Here is a 19,064-nt window from a genome sequence, read left to right as displayed (position 1 = left end):
GGGGTTATGAGGACATCATTTATCTCCTCCCCCCGTTATAGCTTGACCGTGGTACAGTATATCGGAATATGATCATTTAATAAAGGTATTGTAAAATAAAACAAAATATACGGACAATTTTACCTTTTTTTCCTCTTGTATGGAGGAGGGACCCGAAGACTTGCAGTGCAGCCTGAGGCTTATTGTGCTTACTAGTCCTATTCTGTGAATGATTGGGTAGCCAAATGGCCGGGCTCTTGTACAAGTGCAGCACGCCGCACCATGAACTGAACCCAGGCTATGGTATGGATGACGATATGTGAATTAATGATGGCGAAATGAGTCCGAGGTCCTACACCGAAAATTACCCAGAAATTCTGCTTCATTTCATTGAGGAAAAACCCCAACCAAGTAACTTGTCTCAACCAAGATTTGAACCTGGGCCTGCTCGTTTCATGGCCAGACGTGTTAACTATTACTCCACAGCGGTGGACCATCTGTTTATTTAAAAAAAGCAAAATATTATATGAAATGTTAATTCTAATTACCGTACCGGTATTTTATTTAATCTCATCTTCAAGTTTACACATAATAGGGGAAAAACGTAATACGGCGAACGCTAAGCTCCGCCCACAACCCCTTTCCACTTTTCCCCTACAAGCTCACCACACACTCTACATGATAGGCTAGTGTTGTGTCGAATGCACATTTCATGTGGGTGGGGATCAAGCCCCTACAGTCTCGGCTGCGTGAAACGAGGAAACCGGGGCAAATTGAACGCTGCGCTTGCCGTCATATTGTTGGAGAGCAGACGCATAATAGCAATACGTAAATCACGCAAATTAACGCTGTGATGATTTAAAATTGACAGATTATGGTCATTTTCGACATTTAACGTAAAATTAGGACGAAATAAACATATTCAAAGTTTCATTGATATGCGTTAGAACATTAAAGAAAAGAAAATACGTACGCAGCAATTTATAGAAAACATACTCATACATCCATAAATAGGCCTACACAATACACATTATAGCTTGTATAATTTTACGATAATCAGCAAATTGTTAGGTTTCAGAGAATCTAAAATTATATTAACATACATTACTCTTAGATCACAAGACATAAATATATGCACCTTGATTGCACAAGTTCTTATTATAATCAAATTCTTAAGTGAAATAAATATGTGATAATCAGTATAGACCGGTTGTTAAGTTTTAAAGAATCGAAAATTATATTACCGATACTTCTAGACCACAGGACATAGGTAATCTGGCAAAATATAATGCGCAAAGGTAGCCAAATTACATTGAATTCATTCTTCAATTGATCTGTATAGCGCTAAATGCGCTGATCGATCAATAAATCATTAAAAATGATCTTCAATTAATAAAGGGAACGCTATCAATTATAAAAAGTATCGGTACCTAATACATTGCAAACAATAGGTAATTTGAAGACCTAAAAACTAAACAATCACTTTATGCAAGATAAAAAACCACATTTTTTATGTGTGGATTTTTTACATATTGTACTTTTATTTTAAATAAATAAAATAGATATATTATCATTGCTTGCGGAGTGATGGTACATAATTTTTATGCACATATGTAATATCAATAAGATGCCATTCCTTGCTTTTGTTAATAAAATATATGTCCGGCAAAATGTAAAAGAGTTATTTATAGGTGAACTCTGAATCATAAGTTCGCAAAGAAGGCTTAGCTATTATAGCTATTTACTTATTTATTTATTTGTTTATTTATGTATTATCTGTATATTTATTTATCCATATATGGATCTTGAATGAAAGTTTATAATCTTGCAGATAAATTCATTTACATAATAAAAACAAAAATTTATCTTTCCACTAATGTTTTAACATATGATGTGTAAGTCTAAATAATTCACTCAGTGTGATTTCTCTACAGTCTGACAAGTATTCTTTATTGTCGTAGACTACTGATTGATTTGAATTATATTAATATTGTAACAACAGAGATAATATTATATCGTACCTTTTGCAAATGGCTTGGAAAATTAAACAGGGATGGTATTATCGCCACGCTCTCATGGTTAACATGCGGCAGGTCTTTGAGCGGCCTCATGCACTAACATTCGGCAGGTCTTTAAAATTTAATTGTATTATTGTTTTCAATTTCTTCCATTATTAAATGACACTTACTTGTCTAATCCACGTGGACTAAAACCGAGGTTGCAATGTCTTGTGCTGAGGACGAACTTTAAGGTATGTGATTAAAAATTATTAGTAAAGAGTTATTATTAAGAGTTAAGAAAGCCAACATAACAAACTAGTGCTTATTCTTATCATGGAAGTAGACGTGACAACGTGACGCTTAGAGTGAAACCTACAGAGCAACAATCGGGCGGCAAAATTATGTTTTAAAAGCACACCGCACGTTATTGTATGATGCCGACATGTTAAGCATGAGTCCGCGGCGATAATATATCATCTTTAAAAATTCTATTGCCGTTACTTTCACACTGTTCACTAAAAACACCCGAGACAAAACAAAGGACAAGTATGACAATCGTGTTTACCGCTCTATTTCTACCAGTAGCATGGCGGCGTAAACATGCGCAGACTGGTTTCAATTTTGGACAGCACACCAGCGCTCTGTGTGAGTCTAGTATACTATTATAACGTTTTTGGTGGGGATAACTTCCCCTACTGGCTAATTTTGCAAATCAAGATTTCAGGTATAACTCCCTGTAAAGTTAATTTGAATAATTTCGAGGGAAAAATTGTTCCGGAGCCGGGTATCGATTTGCTTCCCCTACTGGCGTTCGCCGTATTACGTAAGCCTTTTAAGGCTGACACTTATGTACCATACATGTTTCTGTTAATGAAATTAAAAAAAAAAAAATTTGATTGATAAAAGTTTTCATCCTTCTTGCTGGCCACTTGCAAGTAGATAATATAACACAGGACAGATGGCAGACGTATCACATCGTTTATTGAACGCACTCTCCCAGTCTGTAAATCTGACCAATCACGTAGCTCTCACATTCAAAATAAATATTGATGCTGGATTCAAATATATACAATATTAGTTTTTTATTACTATTATTATTTGTATTTTGAAATTTGACGTGTGTGGTAAAAGAAACAGCTTTCAAGTTTGAAATGGTAAAATTATACGAAAAAAGCTTAACCGAATGTATCCTAAGTGTGTTACAAAGGCCAATATACTAATTTGTGTTTTATTTCAGGTTATCTAAGGATATGGTTCTTTTGTATGTAAAAAATGTCAGGTCGAGTAGAAGACTATGAAGTATTAAATATAATTGGTACAGGTTCCTTTGGAACATGTTACAAGGTGCAGAAGAAAAGTAATGGCCAGTTATATGTGTGGAAAGCTGTCAATTATGGTGGGATGAGCGAAGACAAGAAGCAGGTAACCTACAGTACATCCATAAATACAATTTGCAATATTATTTCTAACTTGTTTCTAGATATTTCATATTATGGAAATATGAATTAATACACAGTACCGATATTTATGATTTGCAAAACTTAATTTCAATGATACAGGCCTGATTCAATTGTATTGTGACATTTACAGAGCAGTGAAAAGATTGTACTGCCATATGTACTGATACTGCATTGTTTAAAGTTACTTAGCCCTGTCAAGAATAGCTGGTCATTAATGTATCTCTCCTTGTTCGAGAATATGCCTTTTGACCGTAAACTTTACTTGTTTCTGACGTTAATGGATTTAAGAAAGTCGGGCGTCTAGAAACCTTGAGAGTAGAAAAAAAAAAAAAATTTACATTTATAATGAATACACTTCTACATGCTGTACATAAAAAAATGATTTAGATAATAGTACATAAAATTATTACATTGTTTCTGTCATAAAAGGTTTTTGCATCAACAGGTAATGAGTAGGCCTGCTAAGTTGATTAATATCACAAATCTTAAAATTTTTCATAGTGTTAATTTGAGAAACATTTTAGGCCTAATATATATAGGTAAGCCTAAACCATTTCTTCTAATGAGTATTGATAATTTGAATCAAGAAATTTTAAAAACAAGCTAAATAATTCAAGTCTGTTACTAGAATACTGAAAGAGTAATTTATAGCAGAAAGAAATTATTTTATGTAAATATCAACATCAACTTAATTTATATGGCAAAAGAAGTTAGTAAATAAGAGAGTTTTTTCTCTTAGTAGCTAATTCACTTTCAGTTTTAACAACTCAGTGCTTCTGTTTAAATGATTTAGTCCAGTTCTAATACATTAACTTATAAGAAATATTCCCTTTTAAGTTTGATGCTAGGAGTGGAGAGAATACCTCTTACTTCACTGAACTCTATGTATGAGGTAGCATTTTCATTTATATTGAATTAAGACCCAACTTGATCCCATTCATAGGACCTCAGCCTGGTTGGGACTATCTCTAAGACCAGTAAAGCAGGTTATCAGGGACTGGGCTCTCAAGAAACACGAAAACTACTGGAACTCAAGTGAGGGCTCCACACACTCTAAGGCCCTCATAAGAGATCTCCTTCACTTTGGAATAATGGACAGCATACTGAAATTTGGCCGACTTTCTTGCACCGCCCTATAATTCCAGCCTTCAAACACGGCCGTACCCTCATGGATGAACGTCTATTTGAAGGCTCTATAGTTGTACCTACCAACTACAATCTTAATCAGAAGTAGCATTGTCATATAATGCAATATCATTAAAAACACTTAATACTCCCAATAGTTATCCATCATTGTTAGGCAGGTGGATTCTGACTGCAGCAGAACATCATGTTCAAAGATTGTATTTCTGACTTTATAGTTGATATTAGTTGTTAATATTAATGCTGTTCTATGTTTCCAGCTTCTGGTTTCTGAGGTGAATCTACTAAGTGAATTACGGCATGCAAACATCGTTCAGTATTATGACAGAATCATTCACAAGGAAACTGCAACACTTTATATCGTCATGGAATGGTGCCAAGGAGGAGATCTAGCATCACTGATTAACAAGTGCAAGAAGTAAGATATCTCTGGATTTACTTGAATGTTTTGCTATTTACAAAGTGAGACATTGTCATTTATAAGAAGTGCAATAAACAAATATAGAAACTATACTGACAATGATCTGCTCTGCCCATGAAACATGCAACTCTGTAGAAAAGCAAACGGATTACAGTAGGCCTACTCTATATCAGTCTGTTTTGCGGATTGCTGTGACGGTTCCAGTTCTCATTTTCAGTCATGAGTTGCTGGGTCAAAAATGTTGACCTTATCATCCTCTACATCCTCCCAAATTTTGAAAAAGTCACTCAGTTACATTCTGTATATTTCATTTACTCGAATACACTGAAACCTCTGTGCGGCCTCTTGCCATTGTTGCATAAAGTTGTACTGCAGCATATCTGAACTAAGAGATATAGTCACGATTATTTATTTTTGTTATAGAAGTTGTAGCTACCTGGACGAGGGATTTGTTTGGCGTGTGCTGTACCAAATGTGTCGTGCTCTCCAGGCATGTCACTGGCACCTCTCCAACTGCACTGTATTACACCGAGATATCAAACCAGCAAATGTTTTCTTGGATGGAACGGGAAACGTGAAATTGGGGGATTTTGGATTAGCTCGCATCTTACACAGTGATAACAGCTATGCTCAAACTTTGGTTGGAACTCCGTATTACATGAGTCCAGTAAGTCTGGTACATTATGGTCCTATAATCGCCTTCCAGGTGAACAGATGTAACTAAAAAAAAAAATAGATTTTAGAGGTATGCCGGTTTTGAATACTTCTGTATGTAAACTGCATGTGGATTTATTCAAAACCGGTATATCTCTCAAATCGATTTTGTTGACTTACATCTCTTCGCTGGAAGACGACGATGATATTGCATGCAGAGAATGATAGATGGACATATTTGCTAATGTGTTTAGATATTTGGAACAAAGTGACATCTAACAAAGGAAGGTCACAATCTGGAAACATAATATTTAGCGACGTTCAGCAGATTTGAAAAGTAGAATCCAAAATATCTAGATTATAGAAATAAAATAAATGGCCATTCATTTTCTCAAGAAATGACTTTATGAAGGTGCCATCATTAAATACCTTAACAAGCATGATTTTCAGCTTGTACACTAATAGCGTACTGTGCCATAGCAGCATGGTCTAAGGCAGGGATGGGAAACAGCTACTCTCAGAGAGCTTAGCTTCTCCCGCTACAGTTGCTGTTGTACGTAGATACTCATGCTGACTGCTCTGTTTACTATACGAGTTTCCCGCCCCTGGTATAAGGCATCATGCCTGAACTTGTAAGATCCATTTCTTTAGCAAAATTCAGAGCAGTAGTTTTTCCTTCTGTAGCAAAATTCAGAGCATTATTTTTTCTTTTCGTAGTAAGACCCATTTGTTTGGCAAAATTCGTAGGATTACTTTTTATTTGTGTAGTAGGGTTTATTTCTCTAGTTATTTTCTTAGAATTCAACATATACTCAAGAAGGTGACCAGAGTTACAGCCATGTTGTATTTTTTTTAATTTTCTTCTTGGATGCCAGTGCAGTAGCAGTAACAGCCTTTGTAGTAACTGATTCTGATATAGTTGTTTTACTTCATCCATTGCTAATGAAATGGTTGTAGCAACAACAATATATTTATTTATCTTCAACATTTCTTTTTGAAGTTACATTATAGACTTATTGCTTAACCAGTGCTATGCTCCATATCATCATTGTTTATGATTTTCAATTTTTAAATAATATGCTTATAAAATAACAACGAAGTCAGGACTTGCAGTAACACAATCTGCGGAACTTAAATTGATTTGATAACATGTATAATATATTAGCATGAGCTAACATGCTTTTCGTCGACCTGGTTGGCAAGTTGGTATAGCGCTGGCCTTCTATGCCCAAGGTTGCGGGTTCGATCCCGGGCCAGGTCGATGGCATTTAAGTGTGCTTAAATGCGACAGGCTGATGTCAGTAGATTTACTGGCATGTAAAAGAGCTCCTGCGGGACAAAATTCCGGCACATCCGGTGACGCTGATATAACCTCTGCAGTTGCGAGCGTCGTTAAATAAAACATAACAACATGCTTTTCTCATATATAATTCTCATTGAATGTTTCAGGAAGTCATTAAAGGAGGCAAATACAATAAAAAATCGGATATTTGGTCTCTGGGCTGTCTTGTATATGAGCTATGCTCATTAACAACGCCCTTTACTGGTTCTAATGTAAAACAACTTGCTTTGAAAATCAAGGGAGGCAAGTAAGTACCATTCATTGTTTGCAGAACTTTTTTTCAACTGTTTGTGTGAGTAAAAATTTTGTTTAATAAAAATTAGTGACATGCATGAGTTTGCAAATATCGTGTTTATTTGCATATTTAATAATTTTAATAAATCACTTAGGTATCATTAATATGAATTCTTGTAATTACTCAATTATAAATCAGCCATAAAACGAAGGGTTTTTCGTGAATAATTTCATAATATCTATCCGGAAACTTAATTATCAAATAATAAATTAAACTGCTGTATGTATATGAAATTAAAGAACTTAGACCAGCGATGAGGAAAATGTACTCGCTGAGTACCTCCCCTCTTTTCTCCTCAGCCAGTGCTGAGCATGTGGTCTTGAACCTCCTCTGCTGTGATCACTGGCATTGACCCATTACTCTCTATGAACCTTGCGTTTATTTATCAAGTAAATAAAGATGGTGGCTTCAAAACAAAGGTTTAATTTCTACGATGAACGGGAAGAAAAGTATTTTTTCTCCCTTCAAGATGGAAAACCGGAATGTTTACTTAGGATCAAATATAAATTTCCGTCATATTCAATGCTAAGTACATGCCACTGCAAATTGACGTTGAGTCAATGTTCCGCATTGCTACTTCATAAAAAAACTGTGCTAAACCTTGGTAGGGGTTGAAATGGACTTTTTACCCATGATGCTCAATTCCCCATCGCTGACTTAGACTATGTTGTGAATTATAATAAGTTTTGTACAGAACTCTTTTTACAATTTTATTCTCTATCTCTCCGCTTAAGAAAATATGAATTGAACTCTGTGTTAATAAATTTCATTCTCTAAGATATCTTCCAAAATATTACATGTTCTCCGGTGGCACAGTCTTTCAATGGAATTCCACTCGGTTATAATTTCTTTCTTCGATTTTAAAACTAAATTAATCTGAGCTTTGGCACATTAAAATTTTTCCGCTAATTTTTTATCAGATAAACCTCTTTCACTTTCGCAAGTCACTTTGACTCGATTCTCCAACGATAATACACTTCTCAACTTACTGAACATGTCCTTACTTGTAACTACTTACACAATGCCAGAAGAAATGAAACTGTTAAATAGGGGGGTAAATACCATACAGGTAATTGTGACCAGACCCTGAAGGAATTGTGCAGCAGCCACACCCTTAACAACAACCTCTTTCTCTCTATAAATTTCCGCATTCCTTAGGGGATTAAAAGATCAGACATTCAGCATGGATAGTTAACAACATTGTCAAATTTAATCTTAACTTTGGAAGATGTAGTACTCTTATCAAGTTCTCAGAATTTATGTAATCCATTAAACTGCTGAATTGTAAAATTATAATATTGTACTCTACTTTAATTTTGAAATCTGGTCTCTTAGGAGAAAATTAAGAAAACGGCTCTTCAATGGCTGATTTGTGGTTGGAGAAAAGGGTGGTCCTTAAATGGAGGTAGAAAATACATTTTTTTGTGGGTTTTTACTTCAATCTCTAAGAGAGGCAGTCTCTTAATAGGAGTGGTCTTTCAGAGAGGTTTCAGTGTATTTGAGTACATGTAATATACAGGGTGTAACTGAAGGTCTTTTTCAAAATTTGGGGGATGTATAGGTTGATAAGGTGAACATTTTTCACAATGAGAGTGCAGCGGATACGTATATATATATATATATATATATATATATACAGAGCATGCAGACTTTTGACGCCTAAAAGCAAGTATTTTATTGGCCATGACCAGAAATGAGAATTGGAGTATCTACAGTACTGTGAGACATTGCTTTTCCTGCTTTTGTGATGGCGAACTTTCCAGGCATTCAATAGGCTAGTGTGTGCTACCACTATGACGGTGCTCCATTGCACTTTGATTACCTGACCTGTGCATATCTCGCAGAAATCTTCAGGCAGAGAGTAATATTGGAAGGGGATGCTCAGTCTCTTGGCCTGCACTCTCCCCTGACCTCACCCTTCTGACTTTTTCCTATGGGGTTACTTGAAGGCTATTGTGTATGCAACACCAGTAGAAACAGTAAAAGAGCACATCTTTGCAGTGTTCGATACCATAAGAGAGGAGTGTGGAATCTTCCAGAAAGTAAGACAAAACATGGTTCGTTGTTGCAAGCCATGTGACGAAGTTGGCAATCGTCACTTTTAATATTTATTGTAAACTAGCCGTACCCATGCGCTCTGCTGCACCTATTAGAAATAAATATAAAGTAATTACATAATTAAAATAGGACATTTGATCCAGGGAACATTCGTGTTTGATAGAAGGATAAATCGTTTAATATGTTACTTAATTTAAATTGTATTTAAATAATTAAAATGCGGTCATTTTGGTCCAGAGAGCAATCATTTGGTGCAATGACAATTCCTTTAACATGTTTCTTAATTGTTATTACATGCAACCATAGTTTAATGAAGATTGACATATCATTTAGTTTTAATGTGTATACTTTATATTACTTACTATATGTTTCAGAAGTTACTGTAATAACATTGTATAATTATGTCCATCTAGAGAAACTACACTTTGCCATGGTGAAATAATAATTAAACAATTAATTAGCTTCCGATATTACTTCATAGAAACACAGAAACATTCTCTTAGGCTATGTTTAATAGCTTTCGATTGTTGTTGTCCAAGGCCCCTTATAGACGAAGACATTTGTTTTTATTTCAGTACAGCGCCTTAGATGGCGTTGTTATTGTAATTTTAAAACTCATTTATCTCATTAAATATCAGTCCTATCAAACTTTGGATAGAATGAAACTTATCGGAAATTATTTTTAAAGAAACTTTTGTTATGCAATATTTTTCATGAAAATCAATAGTAAGCGAGATATTTTGATTTATTTAATTCAGGCCCCCTTATAACCCCCCTTTTAAATAAAGTATTTTGAATGCCATATAGCCTAAAATCTAAGTTACAACGAACTTAATTTTTATTTCAATTTTCATATAAATCGGTTCAGCCATTATCGCATGAAAAGGTAACAAACATCCAGACAGACAGACAGACATACAAACAAAAATGTCAAAAAAGCGATTTTCGGTTTCAGGATGGTTAATTATACATATTAACACCAATTATTTTTGGAAAATCGAAAATTACCAGAAAAATTTTGGCTACAGATTTATTATTAGTATAGATGTAAAAGTCAATAAAGTCTGCAAACTACTCTGATGTTTTATTTAGTCTACTGAATGCGTAGAAAGTTCGTCTAGAAAAATCTTCACCTTAACACCTTCTCTACATCCCCCAAATTTTGAAAAAGTCATTCAGTTACATCCTGTATAAGAAAACTTTTTTTTTTTACATCATAATGAAATTGACTTTCAATTTACAGATTCTCCCGGATTCCTGCACATTATTCAGATCAGTTACAAAAGATTATATCTCTTCTTCTTAGTGTTGAGCATAAATTCAGGCCAACCATTGAAATGATTCTGCACCATCCTACTGTAGTGTCCCATATTGCTCAGGAAACATTTAAATCCATGATTGTAAATGATAAAAGTAACACTCTCGAATTATGTAGTAAGAGCAAAGATGATCTTTCTGACATCGACAAAGATATCCATGATCTTCACGTGGATCCCGTAAGTAAACCTCCACTCCAAGATGAAAAAGAAAATGAAACTATTAAGGAAAAATGTAGTGAAAATGTTCGCGATATATGGCTAAGTAGATTTCACATCCTGAAACAACGAGAAGCAGCTTTGAGAATGAAGGAGCTAACTATTGATGAACGAGAAAGAGCTCTTGCTAAAAAAGAAAAACAAGTGGCATTATTAGACAGGTTGACAAAGGATAAAATGACACGTGCCGATATATATTTACGGCAGTGCAGGGAAGCTAGATCAGTTGCCAGTAGTGTCAAAAATATACAACAACAACGGCACAGTACAATTGATGCAGATCTAGATACAACTGTTAGTGCAGATCCTGGAGATACCAGTATACTGCCCACATCAACAAAACTAAATCCAGAATGTGTCGCTAAACCATCTCCTTTTGTAAGAGTGGGTTCTGAGAGACATGTTCATTTTGACACGTTGCCAAAAGTCAAAGCAAAAGTATTTCCTACAAGACAGCCTGCAATTCTGGATAAACAACCAAGAGAAGCTTTGTGTCCCCTCAAAACGAGTAACAAGACGTTGTATAGCATACAAGAACATGCGCCATCAGCAATCAGTCAAATGCATAAAGGTAACAAAGTTCATGAGAAGAGTGTTAAAAGCTCTGTTCACGATCTGAAAAGAGCAGAAGAAGATAACTTCAGAAACAACGTTCTGGCTGTTTTGAATTCCGACCAGCTTCCTAACATGATGCGGCCTCCGTCTAGGACAACATCCTGGACTGAGGAGCGAACCATGTGGCTTGAGAATAAACGCCATGCATATCATCTCATTGGAACGTTAAGAGCACATAAAACTGCAAATAAGGAAAATGCAGTTCCTCAATCAATGGGGGCTGAGCATCAGAAGGCAGTGCCACATGTACCTAAAACTAGAGTGGGTTCTCTGTTAAGTTTCAGATAGACCTAGAGTGACATCGTGAAGAAATGTACTTTTGAATACTTTGAAAGCAAGTTCCATGATTATTGTGACATGACTTCAAGGATATGACAGAATGTAAATAAGAAAAATAAATGAAGATCTTCAAAGTACAGAATCTCAGGATCTAAAGGTTGTGTTACACATAACTAAACCTATGTAGTGTCTTCCTTTAAGTTTTATATAGAGTTATATTAATATAAAGTTGATTATTTTTTTATTTCTAACACATAAACATTGAATCACTAAAAAATACGCAAGTCCTTACGTAATTTTTATGATTATAAACCATACAGTACTAATATATATTTACATGAAATTTTAATACCTAGCATTGTAACAGATTACTAAAAGTGAAGTTCAGAAGTGTAATATCTTAATGGGTTTCAGACATGACTGTATTATTATGATGGAAAATTTAAAAAATCTGCACTGTATGAGGGATATATCAGCACATAGAATACACCATAAAATTTCAGAAATTTAAATATACCAGAAGAAAAAAATGTTTTCTTTCTCTTGCAGTGCAGATATCCTAACCACTGAGCTAGGGCTTGTTTAATAGGAATGTTATCTTAAAAAATTACTAAAATTATTAAATATCTTGGAAATTATTTTTTCAAGAGCAGTTTGATACAAATTCCGTCATGCACGTAGCTAGGGGAGGTGGCGTCATTGGGGGGTGGTCACCAAATTACATTGGTTCATAGCCTAACTACTGATAACAGTAGCATTCCGCTGTGGCTCGTAGTTGTTACAGTAAGCATTGAAATACTGCCATTCCTTGTTTCACCACAGATCCCATACTCTGTGTGGGGAAAAATGTATTCTATGCAAAAAGTTAGTCTGAACATGATGCTGATCACACCACTACATTCTAGTGCTGAGATCATGAAGACATGGTGCTCTATCTTAAAGTGCCACCATGGGAAAAGAAGAAACCTTTACTACATGATAGCCAACTCTCTTAGACTGACTATCCTTTACCCCCTTAGCACAGAAATGCAGCGATTCCAATCTCAGACAATTCCTGGTATAGTAGAGGAGGCAAGACCTGTCCTGTGGCTTTATCATGTGCCGTGGCTATATTATTTGCAAACAGGTTTTAGTATGAGTTGAACTTCCGTGTAGGTAGATTCGTATAATATTAATCATCATGAAACGAACTCTCTTTCCCCTCTCAAGCACTTCACATGCCAGGTCTAACCTTCTGATCTATACTAGGGCAATTGGCTATAAAGTGAAACCTCGCTTATTCGAAATTACTGATTATTCAAAGAGCTTTCCACCGTATCCAATTATCTCCTGACTTAGTTGCTTATCGGTGTAACCTACAGTATATGAGCTTCAAACCTGTCTTTGGACAGTTGACTAAACAAATAACACTGAAGGTAGAAGCAAATGCAGAGTGAAAAATGTGGTGATAAATTCAAATTAGCCAACATAAGATTCATTAAGTACATTAATTGAATTTGATCCTCTGATTGAGGTTCTGGCTGATAAGTACAGCCATTATCAGGCAGTACTCCTCACTTGACGATATAAGTCAGAGGAAGAACAATTGTTTGTATGCATCTGAAGTTTGACTAGTGGAATACGTAACTAGTCGGCGAACTGGCCAGCCTACCTCATTATCTCCTGGGTTAGTTGCCTCATAAGTAGTACCTTGTTGCTATCACTTGTGGAGTTCAGACCTGTCTTGGGACAGTTGAGTATACAATTGAATTTGTGGACTGTAATCCGAACTATGAATGTTATCTTGCCTTAAAAGAAATATGCTATACTAATAAATTAAAAATAAGTAACGACCTAAATGATTTGTACGAGAGGCGTTGCTTAAAGACAAATAAATGCATTCATTCATATATGCTATAATGTTCACAAAGAACAACAGACACTTACCTTCTCCTTTAAATCAGTCTGAAAATTCCATAACTAGTACTTTCTGTGCAGTAATTGACTTGGACTAAAGAACTTCACTCATTCTTTTCTAAATAAATATTTAGTGTTCCATATGTTTGTAAAACAGAATGATTGAACACCAAGTTAGTAACTAAATAACTATTTATTATTAAAACGTCCTACAATTTGTAGATTGCCTAATCTGACAAAACTGAAAATTATTAAATAGTTGTTATCTAATGGCGAGACATAAGGATTCAATCCATGAATCTTCTGGCATTCCAGTACAGTTTTGAGAGGTTCTCCGTCTTCTGGAGATTAGGATCCAGTTTTCAGCAATGAAGTAGATGTTCTCCATTCATTTTAGTGCTTTGGTCCTTGCAGATGGTGCAGTGTTCAGAGTTATAAATTTTCATGTGATTATTAAATATCTTGGGAGTAATTTTTTCAAGAGCAGTTTGATACAAATTGGAAAATGAAAATTTTGAAAAGTCACAATTCCAGAAACTTTTCATGTGGACAAATTTTTGTTTTAAATTGAAGAGTAATTTTCAGATATTTCTTGAAATAGAGTTTAAGTATATGGAGGAATAAAATCTATAAAACATATACATTTTTAATGTGTGAAAGGTGTATGTAACCCCTTAAAATAAGATTAAACACTGTGATAGCATTTAATGACACTCTTAACCCTATAGTTTGATCATAAGATTAAAAAGCAGTCTCTGTTCATATTTCATGGTGGAAGTCAGATGAAAACTAGCAAGAGCCTGGGAAATGGCCATACATGTTGAGGATGCTCAAGATTCGAAACCTTGTACAATTTCTCTATTGGGACTGTACTGCAGCAAACCAGTTTTCAGTGTATGTCAGTAGGAAATTGTTTCAAATTTGACCATAGCTCAGTATAAACACATTGTCATTACAAGATCTGCCTCTTTGTAAAGAAAGATGTCTGGCTGTCTCTTGTCAGCCACTACAAATAAATATGTTATTAAAAGAGAGCTCTCACAATAGATTCGAGTTATACCCATTAAAAAAGATACACTTTCGAGGACTGTGGCATAATCTTTACATTCAGGAAATTGTGGCAGTATTAACGAGGACCGTTCAAGAAAGTATTACATATTATTACCAATTATGCTACAAGATTATGATGCCATAGCAGGTTTCAATTTTTATTGTTTATGTGATAATTCTGTTTCATTTAAAGTAAAAGTTAAAGCATTTTATGTTATTTCACAATTGGCAGATTGATAATGGATGATAATGTTTGATAAAAGGTAAAAGGTAAAGGTATCCCCGTAACATGCCATGAAGGCACTTGGGGGGCATGGAAGTAGAGCCCCATGCTTTCCATGACCTCGGCACTAGACTGAGGTGGTGTGGTCAGCACCACGCTCTGACCGCCTTTTACCCCCGGGAAAGACCCGGTACTCAATTTTATAGGAGGCTGAGTGAACCTCGGGGCTGTTCTGGAAGTTTGGCAACGAGAAAAAATCCTGTCACCACCTGGGATCGAACCTCCAAAATGCGATAATTCGATAATGTTTGATAATGGATGAAATTTTCTCGCGTTAAAGTATGGGGAAAGGGAATTAGAGGAGATGAGTGGAGCTGTAAATATGGTGTAGTGAAGATTTTTAAGTGATAACTAATGATAATTAACATACGAAATGTACCTTGTCTCTAATACCATTTGCAATGAATTGTAATGTAAGATACATGATACGAAATACCTCATACTAATAAAATGTAAAAGTTACCTATTATATTTTGTGTTATAATTTGAAACAATGGAATGTTGGAAATAAATAAAATACATTCTTACTTTCACAATGTTATTTATTTAAATTTCAAAATGTCTATAATCCATACATATTTACTATATTTACATTGAACATAATTCCTTCAAGGCCAGGATGGTTTTTCTCCTGGTTTCAGCTCTCGTCCATATAAAGCACTCTTGTCTCGGAACCTTATCATTCGCTCCGTTTCCTTGCGATCTAACCACCAACCAAACATGAATCCAGACAGCGGAACGGCAGCAAACACGTACTGCCGTGTAATACCAAATATAGCCATGATGCAAAGAGTCCTAAGAAATTGCTTTTTCTGCTTCAGCAATAGCTTCGAGTCTAGCTTTTTCAAGCTTCCACTTCCTTGTATGTGTCAAGTCAGCAACTATGGAAAGAGTTGTAAATGTTGGAAAAAATATAACTATCCAGTATTTCTTCCAGAATCTGCCAATTGCAGACCCACCAACTGCCATCAACCTGAAAAGAGAATTCATTAATTTTATTTGCATGCGAAACATTCTCATTGACAGAAATAAAGCTTTTGGTTTTACCATTTTTTACACTGACACAATATTTGAGGAAGCTATGTAAAATTCTTATTTCCTGCAGAATGTCTTACATATAAAATGTCATGATTCAATCTCATGGGAAATAGGTCTACATATTACAATCTTAGTAGTAACATGGAATATGGACATTTTGAACAAGTAAAATTTAACACTAATATCACCTCCTCTCTCCAATAAAGAACACTTCGGAAATTACTTTTGAATTGTTCACCATGACCTGAAATTTAACATTTCGAAACTGGTGCTAGAAAAGATAAGTAAAAGACTTTCTATCTTAGCACGATGTAAATGGGGATACTATATAGGCATCCAACAAGGAAAACTCGGTGTGCACAAACAAGCGGGTGTGACTGTCTCACGCAGATGATGGAGCATGCTCTCAAGCCTACTGCAGGGGAGTAAGAGGGGTATAGCATGCGCGCTGCGAGGAGTCCAAGCTGAGTCTTGTTTGTAGGATACCTATACATCAATCTTAAATTTCACATCAAACCCGTCCTCCAGTATGGCAGTGAAGCCACTATTACAGCACCTACATCAAACTTGGACAAATTAGTATGCTAAATGTGATCTTTCCCTCCTTTATAGATAAATTTAGTGACGAAAAAATAGAGTAACTGCAAGAGATTGTATAGGAGAAAAACATTTCCTCAATGTTCCCTTGTCTTTTGATGCACATTTTTAGATCTACAAGACTACAAAATCTCAATGCTATCCCTGCCCTTTTCTAAATTGCATCCATCATCGTTATATTTTTTTATAAAAAGTTTTATTACAATGCGGAAATGAGGATAAATTAAAATATCAGGACCACTGATCAATGAAATGTCCAGGCCAATAGAGTTGTAAATCTTTGTGTCCTGTTGAAATAAAGTGATTATTTGAGGCCAATTGTAGAATCAGAATGGCTGGGAAGAATGTAGTATTTATATAAACCAGTTCTATACTTAATTTTTAAGATATAGGATACTTCGAAAGAAATCATAGCTGGATTTGAGTTTCTAAGATTTTACTGTTCTGAACTTCTTTCAAAAAGGTAGATAAGCACTAGACCTACTTATAGTACAATTAATCCAAAATTAACCTGGGTTATCACAGCAGTTGCGAGAGAGAGAGAGAGAGAGAGATTTAAAGAAAAATAAATCGTCCAATCTTAATTAAGGATGACCACGAGGATTCGGAAATTAATAGCAAATAAATATAATGAATTGAATATGTTCTTTAATGTAAGAGTAGATAAACACTACGTATAGTACAGTTAATGCAAAATCAACTTGGGATACTGCAATAGTTACAATAATTAGAACTAAATATGTTCCTTATTGTATCCATCTATCAATGATATAATGCTGAGATGTGTATTAAAATTAATGTTGCCTGTCATTAATATCAATATCTGATGCCTCTGTGTTATTTTACGAGGGGTAAAAAAAAATGAATTTCATACTCCATCAGCAAGTCTATTGTGCTATCAAAAAAGAGTGCGTTATATGGCAGTAAAAATTTTTAATAGTCTCCCTATGGATATAAAAAATGAAACTCTAATCATGTTTAGAGTTTCATTTTTTATATCCATAGGGAGACTATTAACAATTTGGGAAAATTTTAGAACACGGACTGCACCTACCAAATTATGTCTTAAAATACTAAAAAGAGCAGATTTGTCTGCGTTTGTCGAATGCGCATCATTATATTTACGAAAAGGCACTCTTCAGTGCCAGTAATTTATTTTGTGTGCACAAGGTTGGAATTTTGAAGTAAGAGGGAAACGGTGCAGTCCGTATTCTGGAGTTTATCCCATGATTATTTTGGGCCAAATGAAAGAAGTACCTAATTTCTCACGCCTTTTATTCTGTAGGTGAATTCATGACATTCAACAATGCTTCATGAATATTTTGTGTTGTATTAAGTAGGCTATTGATACTAAAACTTTATGCTGTATTAGTAGACTAGGTCAAGGTAGAGTATCCACCGGCCACTGAACGAATATTGGACACTTCTATCACTGCCAATGTGTAGACTATATTGTAAAACTGTTCTGTATATATTTCAATTAGACTGTGAGTATAATTAAGAATTTATAGTAAGTTTACTATTAAGACTTTTAAAAATTTGTTTTCGTTTGACATGTTCCATATTCTAGTTGTGAAACAATGTACGAATACCATGGAACGTAAATAAATACAATACAATACATTCCTAGTGAGTGACTGTAGGGGAACTGGTAGCAGCAACAGATAGTTTTAATCCTATATTTTTATAATGAAGTGGAGAGGCTAGGGAACTTTAATTATTAGGCCTACTGTTCAATTTTAGGGTATACTATGAAGGTCATCGATGTTAGTTTCTCCAAACAGATGTAAATTCATGTAAACGGCTTTAAACAACCCTCAAACAAATACTTCAAATGTATGCAAAAGAGATTCCATATCTTTCTGAAATATATAACTTCTGCTTTTCTATTTAAGTTACGTATTTTTTAAATTAAAACATTTTTGAAGTTGCTACAGAGATTTTTCTTTCACATAGGTTCTGAAATTTCTCATTTCTTTCTTTATACGTACTCTGTGAAGGGCAAACATCTAGAGGTTAGAAATAAAACAGTGAAACATTTTCATTTATCTTTATATGAGATTAAATTATCTCGTCACGTCTTTTAATTTCATAACTATTAAAACAAACCTTCAATCATATCTTGCATTAAAGAGCAATATCTGTACGTAAAATATTTCATGCAGAGAAACCAAATACCAAAATCACAGAAAAATCTATTTTCATCAGGATACTAAAAAAACAATTGCATCTGGAAGTGCGTTCAGTAACTCTTGAACATGAGTCCCACTATGTACATATTAACAATTTCATAAGGAAAGGTTGCTCTCTCATATTTAATACGCACAACTAAGTTAAATTACTAAAATTAATCCCGTGGATAAAAGACTGAATTAACAAGAACCAAAAGCCTGAGTACACTACGGACCACTAATTAAAA

At 34.7% G+C, this 19,064-nt stretch overlaps 1 protein-coding gene and 1 long non-coding RNA gene across 2 annotated transcripts; one reads left to right on the top strand and one right to left on the bottom strand.

Moving 5' to 3' along the window:
* The first annotated feature begins 2,988 nt into the window (after positions 1-2,988).
* On the top strand, positions 2,989-11,790 carry Nek2. The gene is made up of 6 exons (XM_069849660.1): positions 2,989-3,133; positions 3,217-3,401; positions 4,843-5,000; positions 5,427-5,670; positions 7,107-7,246; positions 10,596-11,790. Exons 2-6 carry the CDS (start codon positions 3,252-3,254, stop codon positions 11,788-11,790), a joined length of 1,887 nt encoding a protein of 628 aa, XP_069705761.1. The 5' UTR covers positions 2,989-3,133; positions 3,217-3,251.
* A 3,741-nt stretch (positions 11,791-15,531) lies between these two features.
* Positions 15,532-19,013, bottom strand: LOC138692138 (uncharacterized). The gene is made up of 2 exons (XR_011330010.1): positions 18,755-19,013; positions 15,532-15,983 (listed from the first exon to the last, which is right to left on the bottom strand). It is a non-coding gene; the product is annotated as an uncharacterized lncRNA (long non-coding RNA).
* Between the last annotated feature and the right edge of the window lie 51 nt (positions 19,014-19,064).

This window comes from Periplaneta americana, chromosome 16, assembly GCF_040183065.1.
Source record: "Periplaneta americana isolate PAMFEO1 chromosome 16, P.americana_PAMFEO1_priV1, whole genome shotgun sequence".
Taxonomy (NCBI): domain Eukaryota; kingdom Metazoa; phylum Arthropoda; class Insecta; order Blattodea; family Blattidae; genus Periplaneta; species Periplaneta americana.
Note: the sequence above shows the minus strand (reverse complement) of the source record. Positions and strands in the feature narration are given on the sequence as shown.

What these genes read in the sequence shown, in the direction of transcription:
- Nek2 (XM_069849660.1), top strand. Translation starts at nt 3,252, where the DNA reads ATGTCAGGTCGAGTAGAAGACTATGAAGTATTAAATATAATTGGTACA. An exon ending in CTGATTAACAAGTGCAAGAA is followed by an intron (nt 5,001 to 5,426) that starts GTAAGATATCTC and finishes TTTTTGTTATAG; the next exon opens with AAGTTGTAGCTACCTGGACG. An exon ending in TTGAAAATCAAGGGAGGCAA is followed by an intron (nt 7,247 to 10,595) that starts GTAAGTACCATT and finishes TTCAATTTACAG; the next exon opens with ATTCTCCCGGATTCCTGCAC.